This window comes from Cyprinus carpio, chromosome B16, assembly GCF_018340385.1.
Source record: "Cyprinus carpio isolate SPL01 chromosome B16, ASM1834038v1, whole genome shotgun sequence".
Lineage (NCBI taxonomy): Eukaryota > Metazoa > Chordata > Actinopteri > Cypriniformes > Cyprinidae > Cyprinus > Cyprinus carpio.
In genome coordinates, this window is record NC_056612.1 from 17,154,149 (window position 1) to 17,170,134 (window position 15,986).

General features: G+C 35.7%; 1 protein-coding gene across 1 annotated transcript; it reads left to right on the forward strand.

The window, feature by feature from the left end:
* Nucleotides 1–8,572: 8,572 nt before the first annotated feature.
* On the forward strand, nucleotides 8,573–15,608 carry vps72b (vacuolar protein sorting 72 homolog b). Its single transcript, XM_019119290.2, has 6 exons — nucleotides 8,573–9,171; nucleotides 10,372–10,524; nucleotides 11,044–11,167; nucleotides 13,812–13,988; nucleotides 14,072–14,216; nucleotides 14,853–15,608. The coding sequence occupies exons 1-6, from the start codon at nucleotides 9,055–9,057 to the stop codon at nucleotides 15,292–15,294; spliced, it is 1,158 nt and encodes a 385-aa protein (XP_018974835.1). The 5' UTR covers nucleotides 8,573–9,054; the 3' UTR covers nucleotides 15,295–15,608.
* Nucleotides 15,609–15,986: the final 378 nt, after the last annotated feature.

Sequence of the window (15,986 nt, forward strand, 5' to 3'; positions counted from 1 at the left end):
TTTGATCAATGTAAGATTTATCTGTCTACCCTGCCTACTGGAATGAGGTGTTTAAAAGTGAAACTCTTCAGTTATTACAAGTCATCCAGTTAAAATTTGGTAATCATGATATAATGGATTTTTATTGTTTTGAGATAATGTTACAAGGGGAAATTGCAAATACAGTCCTATGGAATTTTTCTTCTTTCAGCTGAGTTCTCCTTTCTGCTATTTTAAAAGCTGATAATCATGGTAATGTCTGGATGTTTTGTCACATGCTGTCAAATAAAATTCGAGAAATAGATGTTGTGATATTTTTTTTGTGGGAAACTAGGTACACTTTCTTTGCATTAGGACTAGGTACAAATTCTTTCTTTCTTTCTTTCTTTCTTTCTTTCTTTCTTTCTTTCTTTCTTTCTTTCTTTCTTTCTTTCTTTCTTTCTTCCTTTTAAAAGCATATATCCCACTATTAAATCTAATCTATACAAGTCTACACAAACAGAGATTGTTGAGCTCTTCTTTGGGAATGTGTACAAGGAAACTGCCAAAACCACACCTATTTACATCCAGGAAGGTCTCAGAAAACCAGGATTCCCCTTTACTTATTATTTGTCATTATTTTGCATGATGCAAAGTTTTATGTTGGTTGTGTTCTGCATTTTTTTTTCCCAATGTCAAAATGCATGTCTGGAAAAGCAGCCTAAATGCAAAGTGTCGCATCTGGAAAAGGTGTTGACAAGGGATGTCTTGCTGCAGCATGTTTGTTCTAGGGCGTGTAAGATAACTCTGCCTGAAAAGAAATGTAAATGAGGAAACATTTCACTCTGACTAATAAATCCTCAGAAGTTTTATGTTGCAGATGATAAAATGTAAACACATGCAAGGCACGATAAATATAAAGGGATCATTTTTCACCTGTCAGCTGTTTTGCATGTGCTGCACAATATTGTAAATAGGCCAAAGGTTGTCAGCAGCTTGCAGGTGCCTTTGTTTCTTTACTCAAACATATGAGCATATAATCAATATAAAGCTTGTTACTATGCAAGATTTTTAGAGTATTGAATTTTTTTTTGCTGTTGCAAAAGTACTGCCATCAAACGTGTGGGTGTTTTTTTACTTTAAAAAAAAACTTGCTATTACAGGTTCGGATACTTATGTAAATTCTTATCTGTTTCATGAGAGAACAGTGTTCAAGAGAATTATCAGATGCTGTCAGACGCTGTATATTCAATGTATATAGAAAAAATATATTCCATATAGTCTTTTTGCCATGTTTAAACAGTTTTTTCCTTATTATCCACTTTATCAACTTGAGTGGGGTGACCGATAACCTTACAGTCTCAGATGCATTGCTGGATTAAAAAGGTTGAATGTTCATCCTGCAGCGTGATCTCATTATTATTTACAGTATGTAAAGTGTGGTGGTAACTCTATAGTATATTCCAATTAACATGGTCATCATTGTAAAATTATCTGCCTATTGCTTTTTTTTGTTGTTGTTCTTGTATTGTTGAGGAGTGGTTAGGTTTAGGTTAGGATTACAGACTTAAATATACCAGTTTAATAGTAAATGTAACTATAAAAAATTGATTACACAGCTCTCTGGATTATTTGATTCTGATTGGTCAGTTGCAACACCCCACAGACTTTGCTTGATCTGTGCATATTTCTCTCCTGATACAGCTGAGATGCCCTTATCACAAGAGAAAGCAATATTATGGATAGAGGACTCATATTTTAGCAATGGTTTGAAGTTAAAAATGCCCTAATTTTGGATTTATTTCTTACAACCATGCAGCTTTTTGCTTCACAAAATGTTAATTGATAGACTGGAGTCCTGTGGATTACTTGTGGGTTATTGTGATGTTTTTATCAGCTGTTTATATTTATTCAGCTGTTTGAACTTTCATTCTGATGGTGGCACCCATTCACTAAAGAGGATCCAGTGATGAGATGGCAAATTTCTCCAAAATTTTCAGATGAAGAAACTCCATCAAATGTCATTTGACTGTCATGAAAATTACTAATAACTTTGTTGCAATGTCTGTGTTGCACAAACAATTATTTTATACATTGTTAAAAAATGCTTTCTTAGTGTGAATCAGAAGTTGTGACCAGCTTCAATACTGTGACATATTTCCAAATGAAACAGCCAGACGGTTGGAAACGAGTGGTTAAGGATGTTCTGCTCAAGCTGATGTCATCAGAAAAGAAACAACATTCAAGAAGGTATAAGCAAATTTTCAGATTTTGATTGAGTGTGTGTGTGTTTGTGTGTGTGTGTCTGTGTGTGTGGTTTCACTTGCATAGATTAATTGTTTACCACAAGACTAGTAATGTAGTAAAGTGCACTAACAAAGTAAACTAATTCATGCAGACCCAAAGATAATACACAGGCAATATTATATAATAATTTCACTCCAAATTAATAGACTGCTTTATGTCTATGTATTCCTCAATTTAAACTGGTGTATCCAAATCCACAAAAATGTGTGGGTTTATGTACTAATAATACGAATAAGATCAGGTTGCATAGTTCCTTTACAAAGGTGGATTTCTCATGTTTTACATTCTGCAAAATAATCAAGCTTAAATACTTCAGCATGTTGCAAGAATTAAGCCCAACAACATTGAGCTCATGTTATTTATACACTAATAGGACACTGACCTTGAGAGAGAACTTGACAGTAACTGTAAACACGTGAGAGCTTGTCACTGCTCTGTTCCCACGACCGACTCTTATTTCAGTTGATCTCTTTTCTTTTTCCCATGTACTTAGAAACACATTTCCAGCAGGGCTTTGTTGTCATTTTCACCTTAAGCAGCTCAATATCTCAGTACATTCATTGGTAGTATATAGGCCTGCAGTTTCAAATGCTGCTTTAACCCCACAGAAATGTACCATGTACACAGTGGAGCTACACGTCTGTCACTGTACAGTTCTTGTGATGTCATCTGCAGCATGACACAACTTGTCCTGTTTTGCTTGAAGATACCAGGTTGGCCTAGTCTGATCTCTTTGGCAATGATGGCCTGATGTTTTGAAGTCCCTGTAATCTGGGATTCATTGGTCTTCTTCCCACGCCTTTCTTGGAAATGAAAGCTGGCTGCTTCAGCCTGGGAGTTTTTCAAACAGCAACAACTTGGCATTTCAAAGATAAAACTACCGGAAATCTCAAATGTTAAACCTTTGATTTCATATTAGAGTTTCATTGCTTAATTTTGCTTTAGCTGTGGTTGCCAGAACGTTGTGGTAAAATTTTTAGATTTTAAGGATTTAACTTAAATGTACAAAAAAAGTATATTTTATTAATTAATATAATGTTAAATACCAACCTACTGAAGTACTAAAATCTGTTTTGTACCTTTACACTGAAACTACCTAAAAACACAGGTTGTATAATAAGAAAGTCACATGTAGAATCAAAGTACATCACATATACTGCTTTCCCACAAGTTGAGGTAAATATATGAATTTCATACAAACAAATACAAAACACTATCATGGTAACACACAACACTAAAATGATCCAGCAAACATTCATTTAACAACATAAGATGTAACACAAAACCTAAATGTACTTAACTATCAAGAAAGTTTTTTTTTTTTTTTTTTTTTACACAGCATTTTTACAGTTTCTGAATGTACTTCCTGTGTGACTTGCAACATTCCCTTCATTCTGTCTTTTGTCTCGTTTTTTGTCATAGTCATTGTTTGCATAGTCTTGCGAATACTTTGTCAGTGTCTTTTGCGTAATTTATTTTTAGGATAGGCCTACATATATATATTTTTTTCAATTAATTACAGATTTTGGCATTATTCATTATAGAGGAAAAGAAAAGCCTGTTCGTTTCACTTCTGTGTTTTCTTATTCTGATTCACATTCATTTACAATGTTATCTGAAGACAAACTGCATCTTCACTAGACATGACAAATGGCAACCACAAAGCTTTAAAGGAATATCAGAGTTTGTTTATGTCAAAAGGTGACGGACACCACAAACTGATTCATAAGTGGATGCAGAGGCCTGTATAAAGATTATCTTGTTAATGCCTTTCATAGTTTAGTTCTGTGGGTGATGAAGGATACTTGTTTGATGTTGTTTGATGAGGTTAGTTACAACATGTTTCTAACTATGAGTGTTCAGCCAGGTACTATGACTGGTATGTGTCACACCCTTCAAACGAATCTGGATTTGATGGTTACGTGCCAGAAGGAGAATACACCTTGACTTCTTTCTGTTCAAAGACCAAAAGCACATTTTAAACCAAAATAAACAATAAAATCATATCTTAATATTAATGAGTCAGTTTATCATTTTTGTACACTGTGAAAAGTTAAATTTGCACTGTTGGTTTTGGCTTATGTCTTTGCGCAATCAACTTTGCAACTTTTATTCTTCCTCACACGTAGCCTATGGCAGGTTGTGTATTTCAGAACATAATGTGCTTGACACATGCAGCAGCTGTATTGTCAGTAAGGGGTGTGTATATCAGTGTATGTTTGGATGAGATATGTCTTGTCATTTTAACTGCCCACCTTTCAGTCACTTGTGCCTGCTGTGGTGTTTACTTCTGTATGCACTCTGATACTGGACACTTTTAAACTGATTTATGGCATATTTTCACACTTTGGTATATCATTAAATGTAGATTTATACAAGAACGGTGATGCTGTTGGTAAATGGGTTTACTGCCTGCTTGGCAGTTTCAAATGTCTGCATTGATAAACTTTTTCAGAGATGTTATATATAAGTGTGCAAATCATTCCAGTTTAGAGTGGCCTTTAATAATTGTCAACATAACTAATAATAAATAGTTAGCGTGTATCTGCCATTTAGCTTTAGTTTTTGGTTTATGCCTGACAGGATTCATCAAAATGATCAAAAGTGACAGTAAAGACTGTTATTTCACATAAATGCTGTTTTAAACTTTCTATTCATTAAAGATTCCTGAAAGAAATGTGCTACAGTTCCACAAAAATCACAGTTTTCAACACTGATAATGATTAAAAAATTTTTTTCCTGAGCACCAGATCAGCATATTAGAATTGGAGAACTGGAGATTGGAGTAATGGCTATTGAAAATTAAACTTTGCTATCACAGGAATTTATGAATTAAATATATATTAAAATTGAAAACAGCTATTTTGAAGTATAATATTTCACAATATTACTCTACTTACTGTATTTCTGAATAAACTATCACAGCCTTGGTGAGCAAAAACATTGAAAAAAAAAACTAACCAGTGAACTAACTATAGCTTCTGTTGAGTGACAGCTTAGTTAGGCGAAATTTTCAACCCTGCTACCTGCTGAATTTTTCTATTTAATTTTATTTATTTAATATTTATTGCTAGAAATAACTATTACGTAACAGTACATCAATGCTGAATGGGTTTTAAGCTGTATTTAGATGCCCTAAATTGGTAACAGTTTTGCAAAAATGGCAAAGCTAAAATAATTTCGGTAGTTTACCCTCTGAGGGTTGAGCACAATTCCTTCTGCAAACCATTTGTGGAAATATTTTTAATTTTTGAGAGTTTCCGCCTTATTTTGTTACTTATTTGTGAAAAAAATGCCAGATAAATTAAGTTTCAAAAGCATGCTCATGATAAAGGATGCTTTAGTCTTGATCTGGTATATTCTTCTCTCTGCTTCAGGAAAAAAGAAGTCATGATGTGAGTGAGCGGTGGGCTGGACATCTGAGACATCACGTCAGACAAAACAGGTCAAAACATAAGTTTGGTCTCTGAACATGCCCAAACAGAACCAGTGGCCTTATGTAATGTCACGCTGTAATGCTTTTGACATGGACAATGATGCAGAAGGGAATGACAGCCCAAACAAAAGCAAACTAAACCTAATTTATCGACTCAACAACATTATACAACAGAAATACCTTTAAACATACGTGTCTCTTTGAGATTTGCTCTACCAATTACTGCTAACTGGGTCAAGAACTGTCAAACTGGACTAGTTTGTGTTCTCAGTACACTGTGTTTCTCTGCACATACTAATTATAACACTGGACAACAAACCTTTATAAGGAAACATTTATCCACCATTTCTTTCCGATGTCTATCATTCCTGTGATTCATCTATCATTTCCTCTGATCCAATCTAGCCTCTTATTTTAGCGGTGTGTGGTCCGTGTACAAGACTGGCCTAAAAGGGGGATATTTAACACCCCCACAAAGCTTGTTTCCCGGCAGCAGTGTGTTTTCACATTCCAGAGTTGTGAGATCATGTTCCAATGCAGCTCTCTCCTGAATGATATCTGTGTTCAGAGGCCCAAACAATGCCATCCTTCATATGGTACCAATCACACTGCCCACGATAGAGCCTTTGAGCTCTGTACCGCACAACAACAACAACAAACAGACTCCAGTCTGTAAACAGTGCAGTAGAATTCAAGTTAGGGGGAGCTTCGATTTCTTCTGTGAATGAAGAGAATGACCCTTCTCAGTTTCACCAATGTTTTTGTACTCTAAAGAGACAGCAGGAGGGAAAGAGAGACACACACACAGAGAGAGAGAGAGAGAGAGAGATAGAGAGAGAGAGAAAAGGACACGAAAGCCAGACATCAAAGAAAAAAGGAACCAAATGCCAAAGTGCTCACTGAGGACATAAGCATTATTTTAAAAGCCGAAACCCACTCAATCTCCACAGACAATCAGCTGGTTCACATGATTCTAGGGTTGTTCTAGAACTTCAAGTTCGGAATAAAAAATGGTTTTAATCTGGCAGAGGGAAGCATTACATCTGCATTACATTTCCATATCTTAGAAACAACAATCTTCTTTATTCCTTACTTTAAATGCTATAGCACACCTCTGTTGTAAATAACCTTTGGCGTGGGAGGAAGTGAATGCATAACAGAGTAGGAATTTAGAACATTTTAACAACCTTCAAATCAAATCTGCTCACTTTTTGGGTAACACAGCAAGCATACATTTAAAGTATGTAAAGTTTGTAGTTAGGATGGGGTTTGTGGGTGTGCACGTTTTACCTTTGGTTTTCAAATGAATGTAAATGGGTTGAGAAGGAATGACATTGAATGAATGACATGTTTGCTTAAAACACACACTGCAGCTTTGTTCCAAGGACAATTGGGTTCTGTCAGTGCTGCATGCACTACTTTCCCAGAAAAGACTAGCAAAAGCATATTGTCTATGGTAAATTCAGAGATTAAAAATACAATGAGCACCATTTTGGTAAATTACACTTTATTGTTTAAAAATCCCTGCATAATGGTCATCAAAGGAAATTTGGATATTCTCATGTGTGGCTGGATGAACAAGAGAGATCTGCATGGGTGGCAATAGATGTGTACGCTAACCTTTCCCAGAGCAGGAAAGGAAAAGCAAATACGGAACCATGGAATTCACCACTTGGGGAATTCTTCTCACAACCAAAGAATGGTATATTTTAATCATTGACAAGATACAATTAATTAAGGTAGATTTTAACTTTCTAGTCCTGTAATGAGTACCTGTCTCATTTAAAGAATAACAGTTTGACACAGTGTTGTTGTTTTGTTTTAAATTCGACTTTCCTGTAAAATGAGTGGTGGTTCTCTGTCTCGAGGTTTTTCCCATGGACTTTTGCTAAGTTTTTTAAAACCGCTGAATTGGTTTGGGCTTGGCTTTTCCCCCCTCAAACCCACAAAGGTAAGTCCCCAGGCATTCGAACGACCAATGGCCAACAGCCAATTTTCACATTCATTCTACTTTAAATACTGGTCTTCAAAATGCCTCATGCCTTTAATATTTGACTGGCAGCAAATCCTTGTGTATTAAATAATAATCAAAGCTACTTGGCTAATCTGAAGTATGTCTCTCATTTACTCTGTAGGGATTGATAAGTGAGCCATCTCCACAAGAATCAGTCTCTTTCAGTGTGACTGCCCTGGAAAAAATGGTCTGCATGCATTTTTGGACGTCACGACATGCCAACGTGCAAAACAATGACCATGGAATGTTGCTTTCATTTCTGATTAATACAGTATCTGAAATTTTTTAGGGTTTCATTGTTTTTTTTTGTTTTTTTTTTTTGACCAAATGCTATGCACAAATGTCATTGCCAATCATTAAAAAGATCAAATTAATGATATTTTCTAAAAATATACATGAGTAATTCTATGACAGGAGTTTATAACATTTGATGAAGTGCCCTAAACAGTTTTCAGAAGAGCCAAGTTCAAAAGTTGCCACGTTCTACTCTCATTTAGCAGTCATAATTTGTTTTTTATGCTCCACAAGATTCATCTAGTATAACATAAACAGTTAAAATAGTGTTTGTTTATTTTTCTAATATATATAGAAACATCGTATTGCTGACACTTGGATGCTAATGATCCATGACTACAACTTTAATAACAGTAGTGAGAACAGCAGCCACATTCTGTCACAGGTTACTTAAGAATAAACCAAAAGATTATTTTAAAATCAATTTTAGTTTATATGTTTATGTCCACTATTAAATAATTTAATTAGGTAAATGCTGCTTTTTTTTAAGTGGACATTTTATCAAATTAAGTTTAAACTCTCTATCCAGTAGCCTACTAATCTGTGACAATGAGAAGACCTGTGTCATAGAATGACTCGTATAATAAACTCGCTGTCATTTTAATTGGCTATGTTACAGCTGGTGTTATGCCAGAGTTCAGAAGATGAACTTGAATAATCACTTCCGGACACGAGGGTACTTGAGTGCAGTCGTCCTTACTGTAGACTGTACCTCTGTCTCCTCCTGGCGGCTGCGGATGAATATCCTCGTTCTATTAGTTTGGTCTGGAGCAAGATATCTACATCGATTACTCTCTTAATACCACATTAGGCTAGTGAGTCTGACATGTATTCAGCTGTTAAGCTGGTATGATATGATAAAATGTTAAAAAACCTTCAGATGCGTTCCCGATGACGCAGTGATATTTTGTTTTACGTAACAGATTTGAGTCCTATCCTGAAATCTGGTCCCCTGCTCTATTTTAACTTGTCATGTCATTCATTTAAATTATAAATATCCATCTTATCGTCTTTACATATCTGTGAAATAGATTTAGGAGTCAGGATGAGTTTAGCTTTCAGCAGGGCTCCTCGAAAGACTGCGGGAAACCGCATGTCCAGACTGCTGGATGCAGAAGAGGAGGATGAGTTCTACAAGACCACATATGGAGGATTTCACGACGTGAGTGATGAATTATCACCTGTGCAGCTTGTCGTGGGCTTGTGTTGACACATTTCCGCAGCTGTAATACATTTATACATCGTCATGAACGTTTGGACTTGAACCTGTAAGAATATGCCCCGTCACTCTGATTTGATCGTCTTGAGACTGTCAGGAGATCTCTGTCACATGATTTTATGGAGTCATTGTGCTTTTATTTAGTAAAAAAAAAAAAAACAGGTTCATTAAACAATAATGATTTTATACACAGTATATAATATTTATGTGTTTTTGTGTATAATTTTACATTTTGATTATTTCACATTTAGTTATTCTGTATGTGTGGTTATGTGCTACACTTTCAATTTATTTTAATTCAGCTAAACTCAATGTATTGTATAGAGATTTTCACAATTTATGAAAAATCTATTATTCTAATAAATTAGATATAGTACATACTAACTGTATAAATTATATATTCGAACTGAATGTACATTACAATATAAATATAGTCACATTTTCTATACATGTTAAGCTGCAATTCAATACATAATTGAATAATGTATTATTCAATATGTTGTAATATATTAACAATATATTGTTCTGTATATTTTTGTTAATATTTAATATATTCAATACATAGTTATTATATACATAAATACATAAGGAAAATTCATGAAAATGTATTTTTGTGTAAGGTTAAGTATACTGTATGTGTTCATTTGTTCTTCTATTTTTTGGAAATATCCTTATGTTGTATTTGAATCTCTGTCTCTCTCTCTCTATAAAGAACACAATAATAGGGCAGACATTTAATGTATACAAAGTATTAATAGATTTATACAAAAGGGTGATCAGATGTTTATTATATTAACAGTTAATTTAATACATGCATTATTCTAATGCATATTACTAATTAAAAATAATGTTTTGATATATTTACGGTACAAAATTTACAAAATATCTGCACGGAACATGGTCTTTACTTAATACCTTAATGATTTTTGGCATAAAAAAATCAATAATTTTGATCCATACAATGTATTTTTGGCTATTGCTACAAATATACCTGTGCTACATTAGACTGGTTTTGTGGTCCATGGTCACATATTGTATACATTATATAATCTAATTGAATGTAATCCATGCATTATGCAAATAATATGCACTTGTCTAGTGTCTCCTCTGTGACTTTGAGTCCTGAAAACGTTATTTCTACAGGAATCAGGTGATGAAGAATATAAGGGTGACTTGTCTGAAACGGAAGATGAGGTGGACAGTGACTTTGACATTGATGAAGGGGATGAACCCGACAGCGAGCAGGAGGAGGATGGGCCACGTCGCAAGAGCAGAGTGGTGACCAAAGCCTACAAGGTACAGGAGAGTTACTAAGTATAAGGACCATAAAACATCATAAAAAGCTACCATAAATAGCTTCAAATGACTGGTAATATAGTGCATAAGTCATATGGGCTAGTTTTATGATTCATTTATGGTACTTTTGCATCCTTTTTGAAGTTTCAGTCCTTATTCTATTTATTATAATATATTCTAATTATTATAATAATTGCTGTTAATAGTGTACATCGTCTGTTTGATTATGTCTTTAATAGATTTTTTCGTACATTTCTGCCATATGTAAATTAACTGACATAGTCGCCACTGATAAACTGCTACTTAATAGATTGTAGAAACTTAATTTTCTGTAAATTTGCTTGGCAACGATTTGTATTGTGAAAAGCGCTATACAAATAAACTTGAATTGAACTGAACTGAATTATTCTTTGGAATTGTATATAAAATAGTGACCAGTACATTCTGTACAGAAAGTGAATAATGACAGAATTTTCATATCTATGCTACTTGTAATCCAAGAACCTTGTGTTTGTGTAGGAGCCAGTTAAAGTGGTGAGGCAAAAACCAAAACAACGGAAACTGGCTGAACTGCCCAGGAGGACAGTCAAGACAAAGATCAACAAATACAACCCCCCTGAACTACAGGAGGACATCAACAAGAGTGAGACTTTTGCACTTTATTTACACATGCACATGTGACATAACCAGGCTTACATAAAGTTTGAGTTTTGAAGTTTTGTCATTAGTGTAAGAAGCAAAAGTATGTGGGAATACACTGGAAAATATCAGAATCAGAATCAGAGAATCAGAATGAGCTTTATTGGCAGGTATGTTTACACATACAAGGAATTTGTTTTAGTGACAGAAGCTCCACAGTGCAACAGAATGACAGTGACAAGACAGGACACAGATAATAAAAATAATAATATAAAAATATGCAAAATAGACAATGTACAAAAAAAGCAAAAACACAAAATATAATATAGACAATTATGATGTACAGGTATTATATGTGCAAATTTGAAACGTAAGTAAGTATGTGTGTTAAATAAATAATGTATACTAGGGTTTTATTGTTAAGTGTTCATGAGATGGAGTGCCTGAGGGAAGAAACTGTTCCTGTGTCTGGTCGTTCTGGTGCTCAGTGCTATGTAGAGTCGACCAGATGGCAACAGTTCAAAGAGGGAGTGTGCTGGATGTGAGGGGTCCAGAGTGATTTTGCCAGTGCTTTTCCTCACTCTGGATGAGTACAGTTCTTGAAGAGTAGGGAGGGTTGTACCAGTGATTGGCTCAGCAGTCCAGACTATCCTCTGAGGTCAGATTTGGTAACTGAGCTGAACCAGACAGTTATAGAGGTGTAGAGGACGGATTCAGTGACGGCGGAGTAGAACTGTTTCAGCAGCTCTTGTGGCAGGTTGAACTTCCTCAGCTGATGAAGGAAGTACAACCTCTGCTGGGCCTTTTTAACAATGGACTCAATGTGATTGTCCCACTTCAGATCCTAAGAGATAGTGGTGCCCAGGAACCTGAATGACTCCACTGCAGCCATAGTGCTGTTCATGATGGTAAGGGGAGGGAGAGCAGCGGGGTTCCTCCTGAAGTCCACGATCATCTCCACAGTTTTAAGCGTGTTAAGCTCCATGTTGTTAAGACTGCACCAGACAGCCATCTCTTTAACCTCCTGTCTGTAAGCAGACTCGTCACCATCCTGAATGAGGCCGATGAGTGTGGTGTCGTCTGCAAACGTCAGGAGCTCGACAGAGGGGTCTTTAGAGGTGCAGTTATTGGTGTAGAGAGAGAAGAGCAGTGGGGAGAGGACGCAACCCTGGGGGGCGCCAGTGCTGATCGTACGGGATGAGATGAGAAATTTCCCAGCTTTACTAGCGGCTGCCTGTCTGTCAGGAAGCTGTTGATTCACTGACAGACGGAGGTGGGTATGGAGAGATGAGTTAATTTGGGCAGGAGGAGGTTTGGAATGATAGTGTTAAAAACTGAGCTGAAGTCCAAAAAAAGGATCCTCGAACATAAGTCCCTGGTCTGTCTAGATGTTGCAGGATGTAATGCAGTCCCATGTTGACTGTATCATCTACAGACCTGTTTGCTCTGTAGGCAAACTGCAGGGGTCCAGTAAGAGTCCAGTGATGTCCTTCAGATAAGCCAAAACAAGTCTTTCAAATGATTTCATGGCCACAGACGTTAGAGCCACAGGTCTGTAGTCATTAAGTCCAGTAATTTGGGGTTTCTTTGGGACGGGGATGATGGTGGAGTGTTTAAAGCATGAGGGGACTTCGCATAGCTCCAGTGATCTGTTGAAGATCTGTGTGAAGATAGGGACCAGCTGGTCAGCACAGGTTTTCAGACAGGCTGGTGTCACACTGTCTGGGCCTGGTGCCTTTCTTCTCTTGTTCTTTCTGACAAATATAATGCAATATATGAAATAATACATTTCCATACATGGGAAACTAGTGCTTATACCACAATATACGCATGGACCGTGTATTGCTATATATTGATACATATAAAAAATATAAGGCACTACATTTTTAATACATGTAATATCTTAATTGAAACACTCAATTTATTCATTTTTCTTTCATGAGTTAACACATAGGTGTACATAAAGCTTAATATATTCATGAACTTTTGTCTCACTTTATTGTTTGCATTGTTACACATCATATATGAAAATATATGTTTTGGTATATCAGAAATAAAGTGTTTACTGATAAGAACAGTTGGATATCTTGTTAAAATCATGGCAACATGGTGGATGGAAAATGAGATTCAGTTATTCTGGTTTATCATCTTTTTTTAGTTTTATGTGATTTTTAGTTTCTTAAAATCTGACTATTTTTCCTTATTATTTTTATGCAATGACACACAAACAGTATTATTTTCTTTCTTTTTTCTATTTTTACCCTTCCTCATTCCAAGGAATTGACTGCCATAAAAATAGTTTCTATGAAAAAAGCAAACAGTATGTATCAACAACATTATCAACATGAAGTGAGTAGATGTTAATGATAACAGAGATTTACAAAACAAATCCTTTCTATGAACCTCTGATTACACATTTACAATGTTATCATAAACCACAACCAAAATAACATCAGGGTCTGAAGTCATTGTTTCTTCTTCACGTGAATTAGATGATTTCCAGTGCAATAAAATGGGGAAGCTGTCAGTGAGTCAAGTTTACCTCTTTTCCTTGAACGGCAACTATTTAAGCAAGTGGTGACCACATCATAAACTGTGGAGAGTGTTATAGTAAAAGTTAGTGAACTTTGAAATTGTTTTTGTCTTAGACAGGAAGTCGGTGCGTCAGTCAACAACAGAACACACAAGGTTGACGTACCTGAGGCTGCAGGAGAGGCAGGTTGCTCCGCGTCGAAGGAAGGGTACAAGACATGAGCGACCTTTGACCCAAGCTGAACTTTTAGCAGAGGCCAAGGTCACAGCACAGATTAACCTTCGATCACTGGGTGAGGAATTGATAACTGATAACTGCAAATTGTTTTGTCTATAAAACTTGAATGCTAATAGCTGTTTGGGATTTTTTTGACAGAAAACTATGAGCGTTTGGAGGCAGATAAGAAACGTCAGGTTCATATGAAGCGTCAGTGTGTGGGATCTGTTATCCGATATCACTCCGTGCTCATGCCACTGGTGTCTGACGTCACTCTTAAAGAGGAAAACGTGGATGTAGAGGGGTATTTCACCTGGTTCCTCATCTCTTACTGAATGTTTACTACTTTTTCGACTTTAGACTTTTATTGTCTTTGAGTGGGTGCTTTTATCTAACTTTTATATTTCTTGGCACTTACAAATATGTAGATAAAGTGTTCTCATGTTTACAAATACTCCTCCATTCATTAATTTGACCTAAAAATACAAAATTAAATGTGATTTTCTTTTCTATTTAGAGGTGAACTGAGTAATTTTGTTTTGAGTAATCTTATGCGTACGACATCATTTTAAACATTTTTCAAAACAACATTCTTTTTATTTATTTAAACAAACATGTTAAGCATTCTTTAAGTATAATATAAATAGAATAAACGATTAAAAAAACACACAAATTTCAAAAGAAAAGAAATATTATTCAAAACCTTTAATTTTACACAAATGAAAAATTATAATAATTCTTTTGGCTTCACTGTTTAACATCTTAGGGTACCATTGCAGTTTGTTCAAAAATAAATTAAACTTTTATTTATTAATTACTTTAATTTATTTTATTTATAATATCTAAGAACTTGGTTAAAGAGGTTAAATGAGAAAAATATTTGTGTACCTGTATATTCTTATCTTTATATATATATTTCATCTTCACATCTCATTAACAGTTTGGACCAAGATGCCCAACAGAATCCAGGCCCTCACCCTTCACAAGCTCTTTCCCAGTCAGAATCAACCCTTACTGCGCCTCCTAGTGTCTTCTCTTCTAACACAGCTGCTGTAAACCCTTCCCTGTCATCAGGGCCTGCCAAATGCTCCCGCACCTACATCACATTCAGTGATGATGAATCCTTGCAGCGTTTCTTTCCCCAGTCCCCACCTCCTCGAATTCCTGTCCAGGAGATCTGCCCTGTTACCCATAAGCCAGCGCTCTACCGAGACCCCATCACAGACATTCCCTACGCTAATGTTCAAGCTTTTAGGATCATCCGGGAAGCTTATAAAAAGTATGTGGCGGCCCACGGCCTGCCCTCCACTGGCACAGCGACTCCAGCCGACACTACTGCAAAGAATCTGCGCCAGAAGATCATTATTAAACAAGGCATGTAGAACAATACACAAGATGGAATCTATCTATCTATCTATCTATCTATCTATCTATCTATCTATCTATCTATCTATCTATCTATCTATCTATCTGGTGACATACAGTACAACTGCATAAAAATGTTTGCTGCCAAATCTATGTCCAGTGTATTTGTAAGTGCAATAAGCTGCATAGTTGAATGTGATTTTTGCATAAATGCTTAATGTAACTTTATTTATTGGTTTTTTAAATGCACTGTTTCATTTAATTGATTATGTAGTGATGTGTATTTATAATGTGTCCATATTGTTTAAAACAGCATTAAAGATTGCTGTTGTGTAAGCCTTTTTAGATGTCATTATTTGGTTATAATAATTTGTAAAAAATGTGGCCATCTATAAAATTTGTTTGTGTTGGAAAGAACCCACATCTAGTACTCAGTGCAGTCAATGTATAAACTTTAAACATGAAATTCGAAACAGAGCTTCGTTCAGGGGGTCTCTCTGACTTGCAATACCGCCTCTATACACAAGAGGTCACTCCTCTCTACTAAAATGTTACGTGTTTAACGAGTAAACCTGAGTTACTCAAACAGATGACTACATGAACCTTCTCTGCAGTGTCAGTGTCAGCCTACTCTCTCAGTCCCTGTGTTTCATAGTCATTAATCTCTCAAAGCCAAAATAATGAAATGCTGACCTAAAGAGTAGCTTGT

Excerpts from the sequence above, each read along its gene's own strand:
- vps72b (XM_019119290.2), top strand. The coding sequence starts at position 9,055 with ATGAGTTTAGCTTTCAGCAGGGCTCCTCGAAAGACTGCGGGAAACCGC. Across the intron at positions 11,168-13,811 it reads ACAGGAGGACATCAACAAGA|ACAGGAAGTCGGTGCGTCAG; the intron begins GTGAGACTTTTG and ends TTTTTGTCTTAG. Across the intron at positions 14,217-14,852 it reads GAAAACGTGGATGTAGAGGG|TTTGGACCAAGATGCCCAAC; the intron begins GTATTTCACCTG and ends TCTCATTAACAG.